This window comes from Bubalus kerabau, chromosome 14 (assembly GCF_029407905.1).
Source record: "Bubalus kerabau isolate K-KA32 ecotype Philippines breed swamp buffalo chromosome 14, PCC_UOA_SB_1v2, whole genome shotgun sequence".
In the NCBI taxonomy this organism is placed as follows: Eukaryota; Metazoa; Chordata; class Mammalia; order Artiodactyla; family Bovidae; genus Bubalus; species Bubalus kerabau.
In genome coordinates, this window is record NC_073637.1 from 33,171,699 (window position 1) to 33,197,007 (window position 25,309).

General features: G+C 36.5%; 1 protein-coding gene across 1 annotated transcript in view; it reads left to right on the top strand.

The window, feature by feature from the left end:
• The first annotated feature begins 1,055 nt into the window (after window positions 1–1,055).
• MCMDC2 (minichromosome maintenance domain containing 2) overlaps window positions 1,056–25,309 on the top strand; it is a 36,433-nt gene continuing 12,179 nt past the window's right edge. The window contains exons 1-12 of the mRNA XM_055546145.1: window positions 1,056–1,818; window positions 1,911–2,041; window positions 2,120–2,179; window positions 4,243–4,438; window positions 5,591–5,713; window positions 5,832–5,936; window positions 8,278–8,403; window positions 11,146–11,383; window positions 18,693–18,898; window positions 21,699–21,865; window positions 22,368–22,547; window positions 24,917–25,059. Of these exons, the coding sequence (XP_055402120.1) occupies window positions 1,725–1,818; window positions 1,911–2,041; window positions 2,120–2,179; window positions 4,243–4,438; window positions 5,591–5,713; window positions 5,832–5,936; window positions 8,278–8,403; window positions 11,146–11,383; window positions 18,693–18,898; window positions 21,699–21,865; window positions 22,368–22,547; window positions 24,917–25,059 (1,769 nt within the window). The 5' untranslated portion in view covers window positions 1,056–1,724. The remainder of the gene's footprint in view (window positions 1,819–1,910; window positions 2,042–2,119; window positions 2,180–4,242; window positions 4,439–5,590; window positions 5,714–5,831; window positions 5,937–8,277; window positions 8,404–11,145; window positions 11,384–18,692; window positions 18,899–21,698; window positions 21,866–22,367; window positions 22,548–24,916; window positions 25,060–25,309) is intronic.

Genomic DNA, 25,309 nt, shown 5'->3' on the forward strand with positions numbered 1-25,309 from the left:
CCCCCACGCCCTCCATGTACCCCCACCCCCACCCCCACGCCCTCCATGTACCCCCACCCCCACCCCCAGGCCCTCCATGTACCCCCACCCCCACCCCCACCCCCACGCCCTCCATGTACCCCCACCCCCACCCCCACGCCCTCCATGTACCCCCCCACCCCCACGCCCTCCATGTACCCCCCCACGCCCTCCATGTACCCCCCCACGCCCTCCATGTACCCCCACCCCCACCCCCACGCCCTCCATGTACCCCCACCCCCACCCCCACGCCCTCCATGTACCCCCCCCACCCCCACGCCCTCCATGTACCCCCCCCACGCCCTCCATGTACCCCCGCCCCCACCCCCACGCCCTCCATGTACTAGCCAAAAGGACAGTCTGGCTTTGGAAAATGAGCTGAACAAGTAGCAGGGGTGTGGAGTCAATAGAGTAGGCGTGAAAATTGGGAGAAGAGAGATTACCTCTATCCTTGAAAAACTTTTTCTTCTCTTCACCTCTCCTCCAATTACTGAAATCTCACTTAACAATCCGCCAGTTACTGAAATGTCACCTTTAAATGTCTATGACTCAACGATATTAAATCAAAATGTCCTAAAACAATAGAAAATATTATTACCCCTACACGAGGAAGACCCCAAGTTTAGTGAATTCTTTCATATACAGTTCCTTCTGTGCTGTCTAGTACATTAATATTTCTCTTATAGCACATAAATTGTACAGAATTTTAACTTTTTTACATGTCTGCTTTCCCTCACTGTACTCTTGGAACAATAGGGAACTTATTTTACTGATCTTTGTATCCCCAGTGCCTAGGACAGGATGATATCCATTAAATAGCAAATGCCCAATAAATATTTGATAATGAGTAAATGTGATAGTCATTATTTTTTACTTCTCTAAATTGGCACCTCATTGAAGGCAGAATTCAATCTCAATCATCTTATCCCTAGCACCTAAAAGAATTTTTGGCATATATTGTTTCCAATTTTTGTTTGCTATCTATCTTTAAATTAATTTTATGTATTCCACTCTCATTGCTATGGTTTAATGTTTTATGTTGGTCACTGATAAAAAATGTAAAGCCAAAAGAGGCCTTATCATCTAATACAACCCCTTAATTTCCTACAGGTGAAGATACTTAGCCAAGAGAGGTCAAGTGATTTCCCTACAGCAACTAGAAAACTCTGGATTTAGAACCAGGTTTTCAGATCCCTTAGGCTAGGACCTCATTATCTAATATTTTTTTCAACAAGTGTATTTTGGTATACTTACTCTGTAAAGAGACATTTTAGGATCCTGTTCTTAAATTTGCAATCTTGTGAAGAATTTCATAACCTAGTCTTGAATAAAATATCATTTGGCAAAAGAAGCCGAAGTGTGGTTTCCCTTTGGGTAGGATTTTTCTGCACTGCTCAGCTTGTGGGATCTCAGTTCCCTGCCCAGGGATTAAACCTGCGTCAAGGCAGTGAAAGCTCAGAATCCGAACCACTAGGCTGCTAGGGAACTCCTAGGAATTTTTTTAAGTGGGAATTTTTACCTCATTTTATTTCACTCTCAGTTTTACCTTTAATAGTGTAAACAGTTTTATTTTATGTCCTTAAATGTAAATTTTATTTTATTTCTAGGTTTTCTTATATTTTCTATGAGTATCAGTCTCTGTAGTCTTCACTAGCAATTTTGATTTAAGCAGTTAGTAAAAGAGAAGAATCATTAACTAGAAGAAAATGTCAAATCTAAAAATGAAAGAGGCAGCCCTTATCTATCTTGACAGAAGTGGAGGCCTCCAGAAGTTCATAGATGATTGCAAATACTACAACGGTATGTTTAGCAAAGGTGACTTTATTTTAGAAACTTTAAAATAAAGCCCTACATATAACTAACCTCATTTTTAAATCTGTGTATTTTTACAGATTCAAAACAAAGTTATGCTGTCTATCGATTCAATGTTTTAATAAATCCCTCTGATATTGTTGAATTGGATGCTGAACTTGGAAATCACATTTTACACCAGCCTTTAAAAGCTGCTCAAGTTTTTCAATCAGTAAGTTAAAGAAAGAAATAATTTTATGCCACATGGAATCTTCCATAACTTCTTTGGTTTTCTTGTTTGAAATCACAGGTCTGTTATATTGCTGTTAAGACTCTCTCACTAATTGGACAGTTGCAGACTGAAACTCAAGTAAGTTTTACTTAAATTGAACAAAGAAAACTAAGGTATAGTACTTTCAGGATAACTTGTAAACAAATATTTTTATATTAAAATATATTTTTTATTAAAACATTTTTTCAAAGTTCAGTGGACTACATACACATCTTTACTTCCTGCATTATCACTTATAACTTATCACTTATATTAAACATTTTAATAATAAAACATTTCAAACATACCCTAAAATAAAGAGAATAATACAATGAACCTCCATATTATCTATTGCTCAGATTTAATAGTTTGCAATATTTTGCCATACCTGCATCATCAGTTTTTTTCTGAAATATTTTAAGGCAAATCTTTAAAATACATTTGATATTTCACCCCTACATACTTTGGTAGGTATCAACCTCTAAAAATTGTGAACATTTTTCTTTTATAAGCACAATGACACTATTACCCCTTACAAAAAACAGTAATTTCTTAGTATCATCTAATATCCTGTCCAGCCCAGATTTAAATTTGCCCAATTGGGATTCTCAAGAATCTCTCACAGCTGATTTGTTCAAGTCAAAATCAAAACAAGATGTACACATTATAACTGGTGCTTTTATCTCACTATGTCTTTTTTGATCTAGAGGCATTTCCTTCCCCTCCCTTTTTATGCCATTGAATTTTTGAAGAAGCTAGTTAGTTGTCCTGTAAAATGTCTTATAATCTGGGCTTGTCTGATTATGTTAATGTGGTATTTAACTTATTCCCTAGACCCCATATTTCTGAAAAATAGCAGTTGCTTCTAAATATTATACTTGCTTAGATTCAAATTCAACTCATTTTGACAAGAATATATTATAGTGTCACATGTTTCATACTGCCCTACATTAGAAGTGCCCTCTCTGTGGTCCCACTTTTAGCAATGCCACAATTGATCAGTGGGTGCAGATGATGTCAGTCTGACCCCTCCAAAACACAGTCAGTTTTCACCTCAGTTTTTGTAGTCATTGATAATCATTGCCTGTGTGTGTGTTAGTTGTGTCCAACTCTTTGCGACTGCATGCCTGCCAGGCTCCTCTGTCCATGGGATCCTCTAGGCAAGAAGGCTGGAGCCAGTTGCCATTTCCTTCTCCAGGAGATCTTCCTGACAGAGGGATCGAACCCAGATCTCCTGAATCGTTGCCTAGATTCCGTTATTTCATTAGGAGTTGCAAAATTGTGATTTTCCAGATTTTAGAAAACTTTCAATGTTTATTAGCTAAAATTATCCTGCAAGAGAAGTTTTTCTCATCAACTGTTTAATTACCTTGCAATACAATTTGTACAGGAAAAGCAGAAGAAATGTTTGATTCTTTCCATTTATAAATTCTTGGAGTGATAAGTTGAAATATAGCAGCTTCCAATGATGAACAATATTTTTTGTTTGTTTTTCCATTTTTAAATTATGAGGAGCTATTAATACATGAATTTTTAAATATATCTGATATGTTTCAGTGAATCTTTGTCATTTTTTTTGATGTTTATATTCTCTAACTTTGGTCACTGGGGGCTTCTTAAAGTTTGTTCTTATTTCCTTTTGATACATTTCATTAGTGTCTTTTCTGCCCCAGACCTGAAACTAACCATTTTTCCTAAGGAGCTCTCGTTCCTTTCAGTGAGAATTTATATTTAGAGATCTGGGCATGAGAAGTATTTATTACTATGAGGTTGTCATTGTTTTATAAATAAGTTTTTCAGGGAATGGTGAGGAAATGTGTATATATATATATATTTTTTTTAACTTTTCCCTGATTTTATTTTATTTTTTTAATTTTAATTGCAAGATAATTTCTTTACAGAATTTTGTTATTTTCTACAGAAATATATGTTTTTAAAGAAAGATAATAGTTCATAATACTTTTAATTAAAATATCAGATTATAAGGATTTTGCATTTTAATTTTACATTTAAATATCTTTTCTCTTAATGCTCAAAAGATTGGTTCCTAATACTAACAAATCATTCATTTGACTTACCCTACAAATATATTTACTATATTGTAATGCAAGTCCAATTGGATCTGCACTTTTTATTAATACTATTTTTTATGTTCTTATTAGATTAATATAGTGCTGAAGTTAACACATTTACCTCCTCTGCCAAGTTATTGTCTTGATCTTTGTGAGTTTCCACGTGATTATACATCTCAAAGATTTTATACAATGCAAGGAATTGTGATTGCAATGACAACTGTAACCAAGTATACACAAGGTGCAAGATTTCTTTGTTCAGATGAAGCATGCCCTCTTTCAAAAGGTAAATATTAAAATGTAAAATCAAAATAATTTATTGTTTAGTCTTAAATCATGTTTATAATTAGTTATGAAACATTCATAGCATAAAAAGGATGGGATAAAATTTAGTGTCTCCTAGGCTTCCCTGGTGGCTCAGATGGTAAAGAGTCTGTCTGCAGTCTGGGAGACCGGGGTTCAATCCCTGGGTCGGGAAGTTCCCCTGGAGAAGGAAATGGCAACCCACTCCAGTATCCTTGCTTGGAAAATCCCATGGATGGAGGAGCTTGGCAGGCTACAGTCCATATGGTAGCAAAGAGTCGGACTCCACTGAGCAACTTGACTTTCACTTTCAATGTTTACAAGGGCTTCCCTCATAGCTCAACTGGTAAAGAATCTGCCTGCCATGCGGGAGACCTGTGTTCGATCCCTGGGTTGGGAAGATCCCCTGGAGAAGGGAAAGGCTACCCACTCCAGTATTCTGGCTTGAAGAATTCCATGGAATATACAGTCCATGGGGTTGCAAAGAGTTGCACCCTGACTGAGTGACTTTCACAGTGTTTACAATTCTACTTTGTATAACCTTGAAATTCATTCTTTCTTCCCCACCTCTCCCCTGTAATTTAATAGGTATACTTGTGTTGCTGATGTACTTGTTCTCTCACACAATTTCATGACTGTTCATGGTGTTCCCTCTCCACATAATGTCCTCTCTCAACCCTTTGACTTAACTCCATTCAGTCTTTCTCCAGGACAACTTTTCCATTCATCCCCACCTCTCATTGGGTTGGTTGCCCCTCCTGTCTTCTCTCCGAACACTTTGTATTGAAATTGTCTGTTTTTGGTCACCACCTGTTGAAATTGTGTATCTAAATATCCATAAAACCAGTGCCTTAGCACAGGGCCTGGCAAAAAATAGCCATTGAACTGCTGTGAACTCACATCCAAACCCAATTTAATTATATGTTGAATTAGATTCATTTTAAAGGATTGAAAATGGCAGTCCACTCCAGTACTCTGGCCTGGAGAATCCCATGGAGGGAGGAGCCTGGTAGGCTACAGTCCATGCGGTTGCAAAGAGTCGGACACAACTGAGCAACTTCACTACACGACGAAAGGATTGAAAATAGAAAGCTAAATCTGAAGGCAAATTTATCTTAACTCTGTTTTCTTTCAGGATTTCAGTATATAAGAGTGCATGTACCTGGTGCTACAGAATCTGCAACAGTAAGAAATGACTTTTTGTGTAATCTATGTTCATCTTCACTTCAAGAAGACAGAAAATTTAGAGTACTTGGTGGTAAAATGCATTTCTGTTTTATAATTATAATTTTTAAAATAATGTCTGATATTTTAATGTAGAAATTAAATTGAATATATATCCTAATAACTAATTCTTTTTTGCTTTTTGCATTCAGATAAACAGATAGTTGAAATAATTACTGCAAAGTCACTTCATGCTTTTCAAGGATATTGTAACAACCAGCCATTTAGGTTTCAATCTCTTACAGTCTTCCTCAGAGGTAAGACCTGTTTGCACTAAAATGTACTTGACTTTATGCTTGCTATACATGGTATAAACATGGTATTTATACATGGTACTTGTATAGCTTGATAATCATAGGTCTTCTCTTTCTTAAATATTTTAGAGTCATATACAGCTAATGTACCAATTATTTATTCAGTCACACAACATTCACTTAAAAAGATATTAGCACATGCTATGAAGCACTATGTTAAATCTCAGGGTGACAGTTATTTACAGTAATAATCTCCCATTATTGTGTGTGTATGTCTTATGTAAGTATTGGAGTTAATGTTTTAAAATATAATGTTCATGAGGGTAGGACGTGAATTTTTACTGCACATAGTAAAAATTTAGTAAGTAAATTCATTCAATAAATGAATGAACTCCATGGGTTAAGACCTGTGAGTAGACAGATTCTACAATAAAGGAGGAAATCGTTATCAGTATCAATCACCCAGGGAAGAGTGAGTCTTCATTAAGAAGCCAGAATTGTGAAAATGAGGATGGGTTCAGCCTCTTTTCTTGGGCTAAAATTGGAAGAATTAAACTGTTTTTAAAGAGAGATTTTGGATGCAACCATGTGTGGGGAACTCAAGAGTTTGGAAAGTAGAGACTCAAACAAGAATTCTTTTCACCATGGCTTGACAAGGACAAGGCAGGCATGTAAGCCCAGATGACTATAATTTTTAATACCAAGTATTGTGTGCCAGACACTTTTACGTATATTAACTCATTTAATCAGAGCAACTCTCAACTCTTTCAATTGTTGTCTCCATTTACAGTGTGGAAATGGATGCACAGAGAAGTTAAATAACTTTTCCAAGGTTACACAGCTAGCACATGACATAGTCATGATTCAAACTCAGGCATTCTAGCTGCAAAGTCTATTATTTTAACTACTTAATTCTACTAAATACAAACCATACATTACAATATAGAAATATAAGTGACTATCCAACATATATTTTAGTAGAAAACCCTTTCTTCAAATAAACTTTTAATAGAACCCAAATGAATTTTTTAAAATTAAACTAATAAAAGGAGGCCTTTGGGATTATCAGAAGAGATACCCAGACTTCCCAGTCTCATAGCCTTTCTCTTGATCCTTTTTTGACCTCAGGATACGTTCACCAAACTCTAAGAGTCCAGGGAACAGCTGAAAAATGATTTGTTTAATTTTCCTCAGGGGTTTGAGGGGGTAGGGGAAGAGGGAATGTTGGTTTGTTTATTTGGTTTGGGGTTTTTATTTTCTTAAGTCTTGGGCCTGATTCTTCCCAGGGTTTACCAATATACTCTTTGGAGCTAGAGAGAGAGAGAACAGAGAGGGAGAAACAGAGATCACTGTTTACTCACAGAGGGAGGTTAATCCTTGCTCCTGCTTGTAAGCCTTTCTTTCACAGCTTTACAACCATCCAAATTCTAACTGTGTAATGGAGGATCAAGATTTTTTAGTTTTTCAGAATAAATTTTGAACTTGTGCAAAGGCTTTGCTCAATCCATAAAGGTGAGAGGAACCTAGTAAAGTGTCTTGTGGGTAGACTTTAGACAGGAGCAGACCCAGACAGGAATTTCAATTCGGCTACTTAACTACTTGGGCTTCCCTGGTAGCTCAGATGGTAAGAATCTACGTGCAATGCTGGAGACCCGGGTTCAATCCCTGGGTTGGGAAGATCCCCTGGAGGAGGGCATGGCAGCCCACTCCAGTATTCTTGCCTGGAGAATCCCCGTGGACAAAGGAGCCTGGCAGGCTACAGTCCATGGGGTCACAAAGAGTCGGACATGACTGAATGAATAAGCAGTTAACTACTTTAGCCTTGTATAAGTCACTTAACCTCTTGGTTTCTTTCTATATAAAATGGGGATAACAATATTTGTCTTAAAGTTTATAATTACATAGTGTGTTTAAAAGCACCTTGCCTATATTATAGACAGTACATAATACTTTTAAAAATAATTTTCTTCCCAAATAAAATTATTACTTATAAAGTCTTTTATTAACATTTTTGTTATTTAATGGAAACATGTTTCATTTAAACGGAGTTGTCCTGTTTTGACTCTTGACTATATTATAGGAGACTGTTTAGTTGCTATGCCACATACTTCTTAAAGTTAATTCATCACTGGCTCAAAATGATGTATCAAAATTTATCAGCAATAAAAGTACCTCAATTTACATTATTCATGTCACTCAGTATGCATGTTATACTAAACAAAAGTAAATATTTAACAGCTAACTGAACTATTAAATTGTTACTGGTTTTAGATCTTTGAACCATATCATCAGTAAAAGTTTCATTCAGTAAACACATATTTTCTTTTGTCTTTAATAATTTTAGATGAATCAGTGAATAAAATGAATATAGGAAATGAGTATAAGGTTATTGGAATTCCAACCTGTGTAAAAACATCACAAACTGCTGTCTGTGTAGAAGCAAATAGTATCACTTTTTGCATTCCAAAAGGTAAGGAAAATGTTAATATCATTTTTAACAATACTTGCAAGTTTAAATCCATTCGTTCAGGAGACAAGTATTGGCTGCCTGTGTGCTGGACACTCTTCAAAACACTAGGGATAGAGTTGTGATCAGGACAGTCAAGATTCCCACCCTTAAATCATATGGTAGATAGTGAATAAATCTAAACTAATTAATAAGACAATTTCAGATAATAAATGCTATGAAAGAAATAAAGCAGGATAATGTGGAAACTTGCCCCTAGGAATGATTCTTTTCTTTTGGCTAAACTCTATTTAGATTTTTTAAAAAGTAATTACCAATGAGAAGAATGTTTTAAGATGCCAGGGGTTAAAGAGTAGTCTAAAAGTTTTTCTTACCTTTGTTTTCTAGCTAAGGCAATGCTAAGTAACTTGTGGTTGAGAAAAAGAGCTGGATAAAATAGCATCCTTTTCCTCATCTGAGTTTTTAGCCAATCGAGAAATAAGACAAGAGGCAAAGGCAGCTGGGGGCCAAAATATCTGCTTTATTACTGATAATTTTCTTCCAACTTAATTAAGCACTAAGTAAACAAAAGTGAAGAGCAGATCTACTCTTTTAATTTGGCAAACAAATATCTAAATGTAAGACATGCTAGTTAAATCTCGGATAATAGATTTTTTTTTTTTTAATCACTATATAGCTTTTGAACTGTGGTATTGGAGAAGACTCTTGAGAGTCGCTTGGACTGCAAGGAGATCCAATCAGTCTATACTAAAGGAAATCATTCCTGAATATTCATTGGAAGGACCAATGGTGAAGCTGAAACTCCAATACTTTGGCCACCTGATGCGAAGAGTTGACTCATTTGAAAAGACCCTGATGCTGGGAAAGATTGAAGGCAGGAGGAGAAGGGGAAGACAGAGGATGAGATGGCTGACAGAGAGGCAGGCGTGCTGCAGTCCATGAGGTCGCAAAGAGTTGGACACAACCGAATGACTGAACTGAACTGAACTGAGATAGCTATCTAGAATAACAGAGGCCCATATTGAATTTAGGGCTTCCCTGATGGCTTAGATGGTAAAGAATCTGCCTGCAATGTGGGAGACCTGTGTTCGATCCCTCAGTGAGGAAGATCCCCTGGAAAAGGGAATGGCTACTCACTCCAGTATTCTTGCCTGGAGAATTCCATGGACAGAGGAGCCTGGAGGGCTATATAGTCTATATATAGACCTATATATAGGTCACAAAGAGTTGCTCACTACTGAGCAACTAGCACTTTCACTTTCTTTCAATTTGAATTTAAATACAATGGATTCTAGACACCTCTGCTTATTTTGAAGATAAAAACTTATTAAAAGAATAAAAATATTGAAGAAAGAAAGTATTAATGAACTAGACATTTTAAAGATCCTTTCAGTATTTTCTGCTATGAAATGTTTTAAAATTTACTGATTTGGTAGCAGAACATGACTTGTATGTAGGTGAAGTGTGCTTTCTCCTGCTAAACTCTAGAATTAGGCAGATTTAACCACCTAAATGTGACAAGACCTACCCTAGGTAGGCCTCCCTTAGTCCATGGACATGGCTGAATAGAAGAAATCATTGCTCCATGATGACAGCCCAAGAGGAAAGAGAAAGGGACTGAGTAATATGTGCACAGCTCTTCCCAAACTGACCCGTTGGATTAAATTGCTCATCCCTTTCAGGAGTTGGACAAAATAAGGGAATGGAGAAGATCTAGAATGTTACAGTCTATGTTAAAGTTGCTACTGCTAAGTCACTTCAGTCGTGTCCGACTCTGTGCGACCCCATAGACATCAGCCCACCAGGCTCCCCCGTCCCTGGGATTCTCCAGGCAAGAACGCTGGAGTGGGTTGCCATTTCCTTCTCCAATTCATGAAAGTGAAAAGTGAAAGTGAAGTCGCTCAGTCGTGTTCGACTCTTAGCGACCCCATGGACTGCAGCCCACCAGGCTCCTCCATCCAAGGGATTTTCCAGGCAAGAGTACTGGAGTGGGGTGCCATTGCCTTCTCCGCTATGATAAAGTAGTAGGGTATAAATCTTCCCTTTTAACAGAAGCATTCAAATGTATCCCGTTCTGCTTTTTCAGTTCAGTTCAGTTCAGTTCAGTCACTCAGTTGTGTCTGGCTCTTTGCGACCCCATGGACTGCAGTACACCAGGGTTCCTTGTCCACTACCAACTCCTGGAGCTTACTCAGACTCATGTCCATCGAGTCGGTGATGCCATCCAACCATCTCATCCTGTGTCATCCCTTTCTCCTTCTGCCTTCAATCTTTTCTAGCATGAGGGTCTTTTCAAATGAGTCAGTTCTTCACATCAGGTGGCCAGCCAAAGTGCTGGAGTTTCAACTTCAGCATCAGTCCTTCCAAAGAATATTCAGGACTGATTTTAGCCCTCACTAAAGCAGAATATTCAGTTCTGCTTTTTAGCCCTCACTAAATGTGATACTGTTTCAAACACAGAAATATAAAGGAAACACTGTGATACAGGAGCCTCATGATCTGACTTTGCTGACATAGGTCTTAAAAGAAAAAATTAGGAATTTACTTGCAACCCACAAGCAATGTATGTGGGCACACAGGGTGTGCATCCTTTTATTATGTTCCTTGGGTAGAAATGATAGACCAGAGTGACCTCCAATCATAATTTATTATCGTTGTAATAATTTGAATGTGGCACATCTAGTCTGTATACCATTTGCTTGTTTTAAAGCCCTTTTTAATATGTGTATTAATATTTACTTTCAGTTCCTTCAGGAATTAGTGACAATTTCAGGTGTCTCCTCTCTCTGACTTCCAGCTCATGCTGGAAGTTTACAGCCATACTTGCCAACATCTTTGCATCACAGATTGTTCCTCCTGGGACTTACAATTTGCTCAAGCTCTGTTTGCTAATGAGTCTAGTACAGACAAGTGACCGTAACAAGGAACTGGAAAATTTCTTGGATATTTTAATCGTAACAAGTGATACTCTACTCATAGACAGGTAAAATATATGCCATTACAAATTGATCACAGCTTTGCATAAATCTTTTCCATAAAGATTATTATAAGACAGATATTTAGAATTTATCTGATAGAAATTGCTCCCCACTAGCAAGTACTCTTTTTAAAAAGTTTACTTAAATGTTCAAAAAAGCTAGGAATGAACTTCATATATTAATATAGTATGTGCAATTATAAGGCAAAAACAAATTTATAGAATGAAATTTAAATTAAAAAAATAAAAGTCCAATTAGCTCTAACTTAATTGGACAGATGATGTTTTGCTAAAATTAAAGTTAAATCATAACATAAATATGGTGCTAACTGCCACGGATTGCACCAATTTAATCTTCCACTAATAAGCATGAGAATATTTGTTTAACAGTCTCACCAATACTGGGTATTATTAGACTTTTAAATTTGGCCCTCTGATGGGTGGAAACTGGTATTTTATTTTAATTTTCATTTCTTTAACTAGAAGTAAGCTTTAGCATCATTTAGAATTTATTAAACACTTTTTATTATTTTTCTATGACACTGTGACCATTGTCCATTTTTAAATTAATCTGCTTATTTCTTGTTGATTTGTGATACCTCTGCAAATTAAAGCCCTTGTCTCTCTTTCCGTTTGTCGTTAACCTTTTCCTGTAGTATTTGGGGCTGTATGAGAGATTTGGTGTTTTGTTTTTTAGGTAAGAGTTACATAAAGTGAAGTAATAAGATCTTAAGTATGCAATTTGATGAATCTTGACAGATACGTGCATTCCTATAGCTATCACCTCAATAAGATATGAAACATTTCCATTTTTCATCACTTTGGAAAGTTCCTTTATTCTCTTAGTTAATTCCTATTTCCACAGGTGATTTCTGTCGCCATAAGTTAATTTTCCTGTTCTTGAATTTTGTATAAATAGAATCACACAATGCATCCTCTTTAGGATCTAATCTCTTTTGCTCAGCATGTTTTTGAGATTGGCCCTGTTGTGTGCATGTCAGAGTTCACTTGTTTTTATTGATGAGTCGTGTTCCATTATATAAATGTCCCAGAATTTGTTTCTCCATTTCCCTAGTGATGGACATTTGGGTTTTGCATGTTTTGACTATATAAATAAAGCTGTAATAAACATCTCTTGTACAAGTCTTTTTGTAGATTTGTGCTTTCATTATCTTGAATAAATATCTAGGAGTGGAATTGCTGTGTCATAAGATAGGTGTATGTAACTTTATAAGAAACTGCCAAACAGTTTTTCAAAGTGATTGTGCAATTTTACATTCCAGCCAATGAGGTAAGGTTCCAGATGTTTCTCTCCTCATGCACATCCAGTATTGTCAGTCTTTCTCAATTTAGCCATACTAGTGTGTGTGAAATGGTATCTCATTACATTTATAAGTTGCATTTCCCTGATGACTACTGATCTGAAATCTTCTTCATGTACTTATTTGCTACTCATCTTATGTTATGAAGTGTCAAGTTGTTTGCTGACTTTTAAATGGAGTTCTGAATGCACATCGATTGTCACATGTATCACAAAACTTTTCTTCCAGGTACAAAAATAGTTTGCATTTTTTTTCTTAATGATATATTTGATGAGCAGACCTCTTAGTTTTGATTATTATTTTATTTTATGTTTAGTGTTTTCTGGTTTCTGTTTAATAAGTCTCTGCCTACCTCAAGGTCATGAAGATATTCTTCTGTGTTTTCTTCTAGGAGCATATAGGTTTAACTTTTACAATAGATTTGTTATCTATTCCAAGTCAGTTTCTGTATATACCTTGTATATATGTGAGGTAGGAGTCAAGATTAATGTTTTTCCTATGATTTATCAAACTTTTCCCTACTATTTGTTGAAAAGACTTTCCTTTCCCCATTGAATTGCTGTGGTACCAGTATTGAAAATCTGGTAAACTGGTTATATGGTTATAAATTTAGGTACACAGTTTAACTGGGTATACATCTATTTGAACTTTCTTTTGTGCTATTTTGACTTGTTTGTCTATGATAATGCCTCACATTCTTGATTGTTGAAGCTCTATATTAAGGTTTGAATCAGGTAGTGCAACTTTATTCTTCATTTTTAAGATTTGTTTTCACTATTTTAGGTGCTTTGCATTTTCTTAAAAGGTTTAGAATCCATATGTTATTACCAACCTCCATCACACCAAAAAAGCCTTTAATAATTTTGATTGGAACTGCTTTTAACTTATAAATCAATTTTGGGGAGAATTTACGTCTTAACAATGTTCATTCTTCCAATCCATGAATATGGTATATATCTCCATTTATTTAAATCTTAATTTCTTTCAGTAAATTGCAAAGGTCATGTACATAATTTGTTGATTACCAAGTATTTGGTATTTTTGATGTTGTTAAGCTGGAGACCCAGTTTCCCCCTCAGTCTGTCCCATCAGGAAGCTTCCATAAGCCTCTTATCCTTCTCTATCGGAGGCAGACAGACTGAAAACCACAATCACAGAAAACTAACCAATCTAATCACATGGACCACAGCCTTGTCTAACTCAATGAAACTATGAGCCATGCCGTGTAGGGCCACCCAAGACAGATGGGTCATGGTGGAGAGTTCTGACAGAATGTGGTCCAATGGAGAAGGGAATGGCAAACCACTTCAGTATTCTTGCCTTGAGAACCCATGAATAGTACAAAAAGGCAAAAAGATAGGACACTGAAACATCAACTCCCCAGGTTGGTAGGTGCCCAGTATGCTACTGGAGATCAGTGGATAAATAACTCCAGAAAGAATGAAGAGACAGAGAAAGTAAAAACAACATCCATTTGTGGATGGAACATCCACATTGTGGATGGAACCAAGGTCCGTTGCTATACAGAGCAATATTGCATAGGAACCTGGAATGTTAGGTCCATGAGTCAAGGCAAATTGGAAGTGGTCAAACAGGAGGTGGCAAGAGTGAACATCGACATTTTATGAATTGGCAAACTAAAATGGACTGGAACGGGAGAATTTAACTCAGATGACCATTATATCTACTACTGTGAGCAAGAATCTCTTAGAAGAAATGGAGTAGCCATCATAGTCAACAAAAGAGTCCAAAATGCAGTACTTGGATGCAATATCAAAAACAACAGAATGATCTCTGTTCGTTTCAGAGGCAAACCATTCAATATCACAGTAATCCAAGTCTATGCCTCGACCAGTAATGCTGAAGAAGCTGAAGTTAACGGTTCTATGAAGACTTTCAAGACCTTTTAGAACTAACACCCAAAAAAGATGTCCTTTTCGTTATAGGGGACTGGAATACAAAAGTAGGAAGTCAAGAAACACCTGGAATAACAGGGAAATTTGGCCTTGGAGTACAGAATGAAGCAGGGCGAAGGCTAATAGAGTTCTGCCAAGGGAACACACTGGTCATAGCAAACACCCTCTTCCAACAACACAAGAGAAGACTCTACACATGGACATCACTGGATGGTCAACACCGAAATTAGATTGATTATATTCTTTCAGCCAAAGATGGAGAAGACAGCAAAAACAAGACCAGGAGCTGACTGTGGCTCAGATCATGAGTCCTTATTGCCAAATTCAGACTTAAATTGATGAAAGTAGAGAAAACCACTAGACCATTTAGGTATGACCTAAATCAAATCCCAAACTATTATACAGTGGAAGTGAGAAATAGATTTAAAGGACTAGATCTAATACAGTGCCTGATGAACTATGGATAGAAGTTCGTGACATTGTACAGGAGACAGGGAGCAAGACCAACCCAAGAAAAAGAAATGCAAAAAAGCAAAATGGCTCTCTGAGGAGGCCTTACAAATAGCTGTGAAAAGAGAAGCAAAAAGCAAAGGAGAAAAGGAAAGATATACCCATTTGAATGCAGAGTTCCAAAGAAGAGCAAACAGAGATAAGAAAGCCTTCCTCAGTGATCATTGCAAAGAAATAGAGGAAAACAATAGAATGTGAAAGACTAGAGATCTCTTCAAGAAAATCAGAGATACCAAGGGAACAATTCTTGCAAAGATGGGCTCAATAAAGGACAGAAATCGTATGGACCTAACAGAAGCAGAAGATATTACGAAGAGGTGGCAAGAATACACAGAAGAACTGTATAAAAAAGATCTTCATGACCCAGATAATCACAATGGTGTGATCACTCACCTAGAGCCAGACATCCTGGAATGTGAAGTCAAATGGGCCTTAGGAAGCATCACTATGAACAAAGCTAGTGGAGGTGATGAATGCCAGTTGAGCTATTTTAAATCCTGAAAGATGATGCTGTGAAAGTGCTGCACTCAATATGCCAGCAAATTTGGAAAACTCAGCAGTGGCCACAGGACTGGAAAAGGTCAGTTTTCATTCCAATCCCAAAGAAAGGCAATGCCAAAGAATGCTCAAACTACTGCACAATTGCACTCATCTCACACACTAGTAAAGTAATGCTCAAAATTCTCCAAGCCAGGCTTCAGCAATATGTGAACCGTGAACTTCCAGATGTTCAAGCTGGTTTTAGAAAAGGCAGAGGAACCAGAGACCAAATTGCCAACATCCGCTGGATCATCGAAAAAGCCAGAGAGTTCAAAAAAAAACATCTATTTCTGCTTTATTGACTATGCCAAAGCCTTTGACTGTGTGGACCACAATAAACTGTAGAAAATTCTGAAAGAGATGGGCATACCAGACCACCTGACCTGCCTCTTGAGAAACCTGTATGCAGGTCAGGAAGCAACAGTTAGAACTGGACATGGAATAGCAGACTGCTTCCAAATAGCAAAAGGAGTGCATCAAGGCTGTATATTGTCACCCTGCTTCTTTAACTTATATGCAGAGTACATCATGAGAAATGCTGGGCTGGATGAAGCACAAGCTGGAATCAAGATTGCCGGGAGAAATATCAATAACCTCAGATATGCAGATGACACCACCCTTAATGGCAGAAAGTGAAGAGAAACTAAAGAGCCTCTTGATGAAAATGAAAGATGAGAGTGAAAAAGTTGGCTTAAAGCTCAACATTCAGAAGACAAAGATCATGGCATCCGGTCCCGTCACTTCATGGCACATAGATGGAGAAACAGTGGAAACAGTGTCAGACTTTATTTTGGGGCTCCAAAATCACTGCAGATGGTGACTGCAGCCATGAAATTAAAAGACGCTTACTCCTTGGAAGGAAAGTTATGACCAATCTAGATAGCATATTAAAAAGCAGAGACATTACTTTGTCAACAAAGGTCCATCTCGTCAAGGCTATGGTTTTTCCAGTGGTCATGTATGCATGTGAGAGTTTGACTATAAAGAAAGCTGAGCGCTGAAGAATTGATGTTTCTGAACTGTGGTGTTGGAGAAGACTCTTGAGAATCCCTTGGACTGCAAGGAGATCCAACCAGTCCATCCTAAAGGAAATCAGTCCTGAATATTCATTGGAGGGGCTGATTCTGAAGCTGAAAGTCCAATACTTTGGCCACCTGATGCAAAGAACTGACTTATTGGAAAAAACCCTGATGCTGGGGAAGATTGAAGGCAGGAAGACAAGGGGAAGACAGAGTCTGAGATGGCTGGATGGCATCACCGACTCAATGGGCATGCTTTTGAGTAAACTCCAGGCATTGGTGATGGACAGGAAGGCCTGATGTGCTGCAGTCCGTGGGGTTGCAGAGAGTCAGGTATGACTGAGCAATTGAACTGAACTGAACTGTACTGATGCTGTTAAAGTGGTAGTGCTTTGTTAATTTTATTTTTAAGTATTTGCTTTGAATATATAGAGATAGCATTGATTTTTGTATTTGTGTCTTATTCTCTGTGACCTTATATCAGTAGTCAAAAATTTCCTCAGTTAATTCCAATGATTTGCCAATTTTGAGTCCCATTGTTCCATACAGTTAGGTTCTCAGCCTGACTGCCTGTTAGAATCATCTGGAAAAATATTTTTTAAAATATTTATGCATGTGGCTCACCCCCAAAGATTATAATTTATATTGTGTGGAGTATGGCTTAGCATTGGAATTTTTTAAACACCCCAAGCAATTTTTTTGTTAAAGTATCTTAGAATAATAACCTTTAGGCCCATCTATGTTTTCACAAATGTCAAGATTTCATTGTTTTTATGGCTGAGTAATATTCCATTATATATATATGTATATATACACACCACATCTCTTTATCCACTCATCTATTGATGGACACTTAGATTGTTTCTATATCTTGGCTATTGTAAATAAATGCTGAAATGAACATGGAGGTGCATATATCTTTTCCAATTAATGTTTTTGTTTTCTTTGGATTAATGCCCAGAAGTGGAATTGCTGGATCATATGATAACTCTGTTGAGGAATTTCCACACTGTTCTCCATAAAAAGCTATATCAATATATGTTCCTACCAACAGTGCATAAGGGGTCACTTTATTCACATTCTTGCCAACAATTGGTTTTTGGGTTTGTGTGTATTTGATAACTGTCATTCTGATAGGTGTGTTGTGATATCTCATTGTGTTTTTGATTTGCATTCCCCTGATGATTTTTTATGTTGACCATCTTTTCACATGACTGTTGACTCCCCAAGTGATTTTAAAGTGAACTAGGGTTGAGAACCACTGCCCTATAGACTTGCAAATTTTCCTTCTACATCTTACCCATTTTACATATCTTCAAATTAACATCTAAATTCCCTGGAATGACACATATTCTAGACATTTTATAGTGTCTTACCTGTCCATTCTTAAGAGATCTGCTTCACCCTCTTTTGCATTGTATGTGTGTGTCTGGTCATCATAGCAGATCACACCAGCAAGCTATGATTTCTGCAGCAAGGATTTAAAAGCTAAGCTAAGTTAATCATATTCTTTTCTTATAATTTAAATTTGAGAAACGAAGAGGCTTGAGGCAATTGGCAAAGATATTAGAAAGCACAACAGGATGTATCAAAAGTTATGTTGATACATAGGTAGCAGGGGTAGTCATGATGAACTATTTGCAAAACCTAAATGCAGAAGTTTTGAATAAATGAAAGAAAGCAGGTCATCAAAAGAGAAAGCCTTGGTTCAAATGTCATCTCTCTATAGTTTTCTTTGATTTTTTTCCAGGAAGAAATAAATCTTTTATGGATGTCCTCACAGCATTATTTTAGTACTCATCATATCGTATTTTACTTTTTTGTTTTCATCTCTCTAAGGTGTGAGCTTTCCAAGTTGAGGACCAATCTCATATATGTTTTTATCCCTAGCACTGGTGCTCAATAAACATTAAATCAAATTAAATCTAATTGTATAGCTATTATACATTATGACTTCTGAAAGTCAAATATTAAATAGTAGTAATTAATGATTTATTTTTTCCCTTAGGCTTTTGAATTTTAGTATAAACCTTGTGCCCCGTGGTATACGTCATTCAGTCTCTACTGAAATTTTCCCTACTCTATCCAGGAATAAGTATGGAACTGGAGCAGTTAGCATTCAAGCTGGCAGTGCTTTGCTAGCTAAAGGTGGTATCTGCTTTATAGGAGACTTGGCTTCACACAAAAAAGATAAACTTGAACAGCTTCAGTCAGGTAAACAATATTTCTTCAAATTAATTTTTACCTATTTAACTTTTCCATCAGTGTCATGGAGTTGATTGTGCTAAATCACTTCAATTATGTTTGACTCTATGAGACCCTATGGACTGTAGCCCTCCAGGCTTCTCTGTCCACAGGATTCTCCAGGCAAGAATACTAGAGTGAGTTACTGTGCCCTCCTTCAGGGGATCTTCCCGACCCGGTGATTGGACCCAGGTTTCCTGCATTGCAGGTGATTCTTTACTATCTGAACCACCAGGGAAGCCTAGGACTTACCTAACAATAGAGATTATGTTGTACACGTTTTAGAAATAGAGAAATTATATTAAATGACACTTCTCATTTTACCTTGATAAATAAAAACAGGAATTTAATGTGTAAATGTACTGTTTAAGCCTTTGCTCTCAGTTGTAACACATGAATTTGTATTAGTTAGAGTTAGTCGTTCAGTTGTATCCAACTCTTTGTGATCCCATGGACTGTAGCCCACCAGGCTTTGTTCATGGAATTCACCAGGCAAGAATACTGGAGTGGGTTGCCTTGCCTTCCAGATTTATTTCCTCTTCTTGTGTTATTGCACTAGTTAGGACGTTCAAGATGATGTTGAAAAACAGTGGTGAAAAGGAGCATCATGATCTTGTCTTGTTCCTGATCTAATAGGAAAGTTTCAAGTTTCTCACCATCATGTATGATGTCAGCTGTAGGTTTTTTGATGAAGTTCTTTTTCAAGTTGAAGGAGTTCCCTTCTATTCTTAATCTACTAAGAGTTTTTAAATAAAGGGTGTTGAATTTTACCAAATGCTTTTTCTGCATCTATTGACATGATAATGTGATTTTTCTTCTGTAGCCTGTTGATATTATGGGGATTACATTAATTGACTTCCAAATGTTGAACTAGCTTTGCATACCTAACATAAATTTTACTGGCCGTGTTATATATTTATTTTTATACATCATTGAATTAATTTGCAATATTTTGTTGAGAATTTTTGCCTGTGTATTCACAAGAGCTATTGGTGTGTAGTTTTCTTGTTATATCTTTTATCTGATTTTGGTATTAGGATAATGCTATTTGAGCCAGATTTATAACTAACAAGGATATGTAAAAATAAGTATTGGGCAAAGAAAAGTTAGGACCTTGCATTCTTGGCATACCAGCAAGCATGTGCAGCAATACACAGGAGACATAGCATATTGCCTCTGCCTGCAAAAATAGACTCACACTCATATGTTCAACTGATTTTTGATCACAACATCAAAACAATGGGGAAAATGGGGAAAGTTTTTTCAACAAATGATGATGGAACATCTGGAAAAGAATTAATATTTGTTCATACCTCACAACTATATACAATAATTAAAGATGAATCATAAACCTAGATGTAAAAACTTAAATTATAAGGCTACTAAAAGAAAACATGAGAAATCTTTATGACTTAAGGGTATGTTGTGTGCATGCTCAGTCATATCTGACTCTGTGACCCCATGGACTGTAGCTCGCCAAGCTCCTCTGTCCATGGGATTTTGCAGGCAAGAACACTGGCTGCTGCTGCTGCTAAGTCGCTTCAGTCGTGTCCAACTCTTTGTGACCCCACAGACGGCAGCCCACCAGGCTCCTCTGTCCCTGGGATTCTCCAGGCAAAAATACTGGGGTGGGTTGCCATTTCCTTCTCCAACGCAAGCATGCATGCTAAGTTGCTTCAGTCGTGTCTGACTCTGTGCAACCCCATGGACAGCAGCCCACCAGGCTCCTCTGTCCATGGGATTCTCTAGGCAAGAACATGGAGTGGGTTGCCATTTCCTTCTCCAGAGGATCTTCCCTATCCAGGGATTGAACCCTAATCTCCTGCATTGCAGGCAGATTCTTTACCATTTGTGCCACCAGAGTAGGCAAAGATTTTTTGGACAAAACCCAGAAAGCAATTAACAGAAAATAATTGATGAATTGGACTTCATCAAAACTAAAAAGTTATACACATCAAAAGGCCATTTAAAAAGTGAGTAGGCAAATAAAGGAAAAGAAAATAATTGCAATACATATATTTGACATAGGACATATACCTAGAACATAGAAACAATTCCTACAGGTCAGTAATTTAAAAAACAAAATGTATATGTTAGTCACTCAGTCATGTCCAACTCTTTGTGACCACGTGGACTATATATAGCCCACCAGGTTCCTCTGTCCATGGAATTCTCCAGGCAAGAATACTGGAGTGGGTTGCCATTCCCTTCTCCAGGGGATCTTAACAACCCAGGAATCAAACCTGAGTCTTCCACACTGCAGGCAGATTTTTTTACCCACTGAGCCACCAGGAACCTCCCACCCTCCACCCCCACAAAAAAACCCCCTAAAGAACCAGATGCAAAATACCAGATTGTGTGTATTGTCTCACAATCTTTTCCTCTTTCATTCTTGACTTAGATGATCTGCTTTCTTTTTTTTCCCACACAAAAGAACATTGCTTAATTTCAGCCTCCTTTGTAACCTGCATGATACGACCAGTCTCCTTACCCTCTGCCTATTCATTCCTGTCCACAATTCTAGCTTCATGCTTTGGACTAATGGTTCTCATCATCAGGGGATACAGAAACATTCAAATATTTTTCTTGCCTTGTTCTTTTTATGGCAAATCCTCTAATTTAGCCATATCCTGCAAAACCATGAAGTTTTCCTGTATCTTTGCTATCCAAAATTTAAGTCATAAAATTCATTATAATAATATTTATTAATTTATAGCTATATTGACCAAAGTGAACTTAAGTAACAAATGGATAATGTCTCTTGACTTAGCTGTGGAAAGTAGAAGCATCACAGTCTACATCTCCGGAAAGAAGTTTGGGGATGATGTGGATCAACAAATGACTTTTCCAGTTCAGTGCAGTTTTTGGTCTTTTCTTGATATGGATTCACCTTCAAGGAGAAATATACAGAAAACCAATATGCTAATTGGCCAGATGGTAAAGTATATGTGTATTTTATTGTTAGAATGTTGTTCAAGGAATTTAGTCATGGATTTTAGTCTCAATTTTTGAATAACAATTTAATGTTTTATTTCTGTGCTTACTTTCTGTCTACTTAGATCCTGGAACTAAATAATGACACAGTTATTTGCAATTTTTCATTTTTTAGTCATACAAAGCAGGTATCTGCTCACTAGAAATTATTATTTGAGTAGGTAGTGGGGGAGGTTTTCATGAATAATGTATAAGAAAATACTCAATAAAGAGCATTTTAAAAAATTGGTTACCACAAAGATCCCATGCTATTTGGGAATCACTTTAAATGAAGTATTATTTATAATTATTATTTAAATTATTAATATAATTATATTACTATAGTGTTAATTACATTAAATTATGAAATAATAATTGTAATAATTATTTTATTTTGTTATTATTTAAAGTGTTTGTGAAAATGCCAGTGTTTAATATTTGCCTTCTACATTTTTGTTTGAGGTAGGATTGCAGTTTAATTCCAGCTAATCTTGTAGAGGCATTTGCATTATTGATTAACTGCAATGAATCATCTCCTTGCCACCCACTTCTTCCAACTGTGCAACATACTTTAAAGAAAGGCATTGATCCTGAAGGGCTGCTTTATTTAGCTTCTAAACAGTTCACAACTGAAGATTTTGAAAAGGTAAAGGTGGAAAAAATGAGTGCCATGAATATTTGTGCTAATGTTTCTCAATTTAAATAAAACTCCCTTTGAACATTCAGTTTTCCTTATTTAGAATTTTCTTTTATTTCAGTTTGCTTTCAGCTTTTAAGAATTTTAAGGACATTGTATAGAAAATATTTTAGATAAGTTAAATTAAAAGCTATAAGGACATAGATATTAAAATGTTGAGTTTATTCTTTGAATCACTAATCAGATCACCATGGTTTATCTTTCCATTAAAACATTCAAAATAGAATATTTTTATAAAACATTATGATGAGAGGCTTTCTAGATACACAGTTTTTTACACTTTACAGACTATTCAAAGGGAATAGTTCTGACTATAGGGAGTATCTATCATGACTCACAAACCCATTTATTTTAATATCTTGACCTGAAAACATGTGTGGCATGTTCAGAGAACCTGAGAGTTGGATGATGCAAATTTAGTAATGACTCTCATAGCTATTAAAAGTACTCAAGTATTTACAAGTGAAGCCCTTTTAATATTAACTGTTGAGAAATCTGTCCACAATAGAGTTAAAGTGCCTGTGTAGGATAGCTAAATGGCCTGTAACTTTGGGAAGTGGGAATCCACAGGTCAGTAAATTTTTTGTTCATACCTGCATTTTTTTGTAGCCCAAATTGCATGGATGAAAGGTTGAAAGGTGGAGTTTATTCACATAGATTAAAACAGAAAAAGAACAATATTTACAATAAAATAAGGTCTTTTCATTTGTTTTAGTGTGTATAAAAAAAGGCAATTAGTCTTTAGGAACTGGGGTACTAAATGATATAGACATGCTAATAACCTGGAAAAATTCTTGCCCAGTTTTTCCGTGAAAAACAACAACAAAAAAGTCTATGGATTTATTAATTAGTCAGACATTTACTGAGTATTTAATATAGATGAGCCTCTTTCTGTTCTTTTATATTCTCCTAGAAATGTTCATTTTTCTTCCTTAGTTTATCATTTAATTGAGATATATGAAACAAGGGACAATTTAAAGCTGTGTTAGGTGGTGCTGACTATAAGTATTGCATGATTTCAGAAAGGAAGGTATCAAGTAGAATGCAAGAGTTAGGAATAACCCAAAAGGCGGTGAATCTTTAGTTGGGCCTTAAGAAAAGGTAAGATTTAAATTACCCTCCAATTAAAACTAAATTTTACAAAAAGGAAAAAAAGAAAACAAAAGGTAAGATTTAAATGACAGGAAGGATGGACATTCAAAAAAAAAAGCTAAAATTAAGAGCAAAGACATAAAAGTAGAGATGAGTACACGTGGAAAACAATGAGAAGACCTGTCAACTGGAGCAAAAATTATATTATGTAGTCATCAAGATTAAGCAACTGTTGAAGAAGTTGGTAACTGGAGGCCAGCGCTGGCTCCCAGTGCTGCATTCCCAATAGCAGAGACAACAGGTCTTTTCTGAAGGGGGATGTGGATGTCTTATCACTGTGACCCCATAGCATAAAACCTAGAGAGAGCTATCAATGTTATTGATAGTATTGTTCTGTTCTGAAGGCCTGGAGGGAATTGTGGAATATAAGAAAAATAAAGACAGGACATATCCAACCCAGGACATATCTAGATCTTTTTAAAAAGTTATATTTAAAATACAGATATAATAGTTAATAGCAACTTTATTATGGGTGGTTTTTCTCTTTTGTTTCCTCCTCTTGTTTTTCTGGTTTTACAACTCACAGAAACAAAAGAAATGGTGAATGGTGAAAAGTCTGGAAATGGTGTCATAGAATAAGGACTTGAGGAACTGGGAATCACTCAGAAAGAAAGCACAAAACTCAGAGAAAACAGTGATAATCATTTAGTTGAAGGCTTATTTTCTACCCAAAATCTTTCTGAATCTTCAAGGCCCATCTTCATATTAGTTAACACAGTACTTCCCACATCGCTGGTCTTTAGATGTGTTTTTTAAAAGGAAGGAAGAAGGCCAATGAGAGAAAGTTTTCTAGAAATAAACTGTCAGAGAATTAAGACTATTCAAAGGGAAATGAGATTCTGAGGGGAGCTGTCTCCCTCTAGAAGGCTCTGAGTAAGCCTTTATTCCACTGGAAGCAAAGAGTTGATAGTCATTCAAATACATTGCACAGAACATTTCTGTACTAAGAGGGAAGAAGAGGTTATTCTGGGTAGACTGTAATATTCTTTGTAAGTATAAAATGATTTAAAGTGCTCAGTGGCTTTGGATGGCTCATATATTTAAATCAGTTTTGATATAAAGTATGCAAACTTTAAAAAATAAAATGACCATATACTTTGGATTTTTGTAATATAGGTTCTCTTAATAAAGTTTGAATCTCTTGAATTTTCACACTTTCAATTTAGCTGCTTGCTTTTGCAAAAAATTTGAATGTCGAATTCAGCTTGGAGGCAGAAAGAATGATTCATGGCTATTACCTAGCAAGTCGCAGAATCAGAACAGATTCTACATGTGGATCAAAACTGTCAGCATCTGCATTAAAATATTTGTAAGTGTGCAATTTTAAAATCATTATTGACTTTAAAAAATCTTTATTTACCTTTTTTTTTTTGGCTGTGCTGTGTTCTCCTTGTGTAGGGTTTACTCTAGTTGCAGAGAGTGGGGGCTACTCTTTAGTTGAGGTACACAAGCTTCTCATTGCAGTGGCTTCTCTTCTTGTGGAGCATGCACTCAAGAGCTCATGGGCTTCAATAGCTGCGATGCGAAGGCTCAGTAGTTGTGGCTCCCTGGCTCTAGAG